General features: G+C 28.1%; 1 protein-coding gene across 2 annotated transcripts in view; it reads left to right on the top strand.

Annotated features, from left to right (window-relative positions):
• The window catches only part of LOC106871768 (uncharacterized), a 629,775-nt gene that overhangs the window by 159,911 nt on the left and 467,814 nt on the right, over window positions 1–2,050 (top strand). For both annotated transcript variants that reach the window (XM_052974057.1, XM_052974056.1), the window contains exon 8: window positions 928–986. In XM_052974057.1, coding sequence (XP_052830017.1) covers window positions 928–986 — 59 coding nt within the window. The remainder of the gene's footprint in view (window positions 1–927; window positions 987–2,050) is intronic.

The following is a 2,050-nucleotide window of genomic DNA, read 5'->3' as shown; positions in this document are numbered from 1 at the left end:
TATATATATATATATATATATATATATATATATATATATATATTTGTATGCTGTACTCCAGTCATGTTTGCATTGTTGATGCCTATGATGATCTGAGAATATAGATGTTTATGTCACTAAAACTAATGCCCTAGTGTAGCAAGGAAGCGTTAGAGTTAAGTTCATAAGTGAATAGTATTTGTGCAAGACCCCTACAATCATGGGTGACTTGAGAAAGATAAGAAGTTAGTTTCTGTTTAGACTGCACAATCCTTGCAAAAGTTATACAAATTCAATGTAAAATATTGTATAAATATATGTTCGTTTTTCAATTGCGAAAATGTATAGCTAAGATAAACTTGTATTATATGATATTTATATGTTCATCATAATTTTAAAAAACTTCCTACAACTTATAAAACTATTTAATGTCTTTACTGTTTTCCTTCCGTGAATTTTAGGCTTTTGGGAGTCTTTTGATGATTTCAGGATGTGAACTTTATAATTCATGTATACTATATAAACTGTGTTTCTTATTACATCTGATGATTTTATTTTCTTAAAGATTTTATTTTATTATATCTAAATTAATGAGATATCAAAGGATCTGCACTGATATCATAAATACTGAACCTCATAAAAATAAAATAGATGTAAATACGATTTCAGATCTTCATTTGAAATCAATGATGCTAACCATGATGAAATCTCTAAAACTAAATTGAAAATAAAACTGTTTATCTTTTTCTGTAAATGGATTTTTCTGTCTATATCTGTGTGTAGTTGGACTTTTAGATGTGGTTATTCTTTGTCTCTTGCTTACTACTGTTACTTATATACCTCCTCCTTGAAACATATATTTTACTTAAAACCTTTTTTCAAATACCTAGAAATACTAACCCAAATGTTTCTTTCAATAATTAACATTGTTTTTCCTCTATTCTCTAGCCTGAAAGAACAGAAACACAAATTCAACAGTCTCCGACATCGATAAATATTTTAGATATGTAAGTAGACCGACATTTCGAGATAACTTTTCTTCAACATTGAGAGACGCACTAAACACCTACATCTATCGATATCTGATCCTTAAAATATCGATTTTTATCCTGAGGTATTTGGACAATTTCAGCAACAGTGAAATATTCACTAAACCGTATCTAACAAACAATATTACTGGTATTTATATAAAATAAAAGTGATGGAATAGATTCAATGCTGAAGGGATGAACGTCTACAAAGGGTTAAAAAACAATATATGGCAAACATTTACTACAGCACCTTAAGTTCAGTAAATTTCGCAACCATAAGACAATTAGTGTTTGATAATTCAGATCAATTTAAGTTATTACAAATTAAAAATACTATAACCATCTTGTTATTATATTAAAATATCTGCACACATACATCCACACATTAATTGTATATTAAAGATTCATCCAAATAAAATTTTGTATTACTTTCTTTTTCTGAAGAATTTCTAATAGGAGAATTCTTATATATTCCTGTTCCCTGTTTATCTTGGCAACTCGTATTAGGAAATTAAATATGTGTAAATAGTAATAAATTATGCCAAAAGATTTTCCAGTGTACTGTGTGCCCCACGTTATCTCTCCAAGCGTTGTGTTTGCTCCATGTACCGTTAATATCTTACGCCTAATATCTATACTATAAAAGGCAGATTTTCTCTGTGTGTGTGTATGTTTAAAATTCATACATTTACACAATTCCAAATTTCTTCGATTAAAAATCGCAATTAATATTCTAAATACAATAAGTTAGGTCACTGAGTCATTTTTTCACTCTAAAAAATTCCTAATAGCGAATAAAATCCTTAAAACTACACAAGTAAACATTTTCTCCCTAATAAAATCTAATTTCCTCTTTCTAATACAAATCCTTTCAGCTCCTACTTTCTCTTATGAGCCTTTACGAAAAATCCAACAACAAATACAAAAATAAAGGAAGGAGAAAAAGAAAACTATTTCAGTATTATCAAATCACATTTCGATACTGTAATGACAGATACTAAAAGTACATACAAAATTACTTTGCCCCTCTAAAATTAACT

The sequence above is a fragment of the Octopus bimaculoides genome, chromosome 17, assembly GCF_001194135.2.
Source record: "Octopus bimaculoides isolate UCB-OBI-ISO-001 chromosome 17, ASM119413v2, whole genome shotgun sequence".
NCBI lineage: Eukaryota > Metazoa > Mollusca > Cephalopoda > Octopoda > Octopodidae > Octopus > Octopus bimaculoides.
The sequence above is the reverse complement of the archived record's forward strand: the minus strand, read 5'-3'. Positions and strand labels throughout refer to the sequence as shown.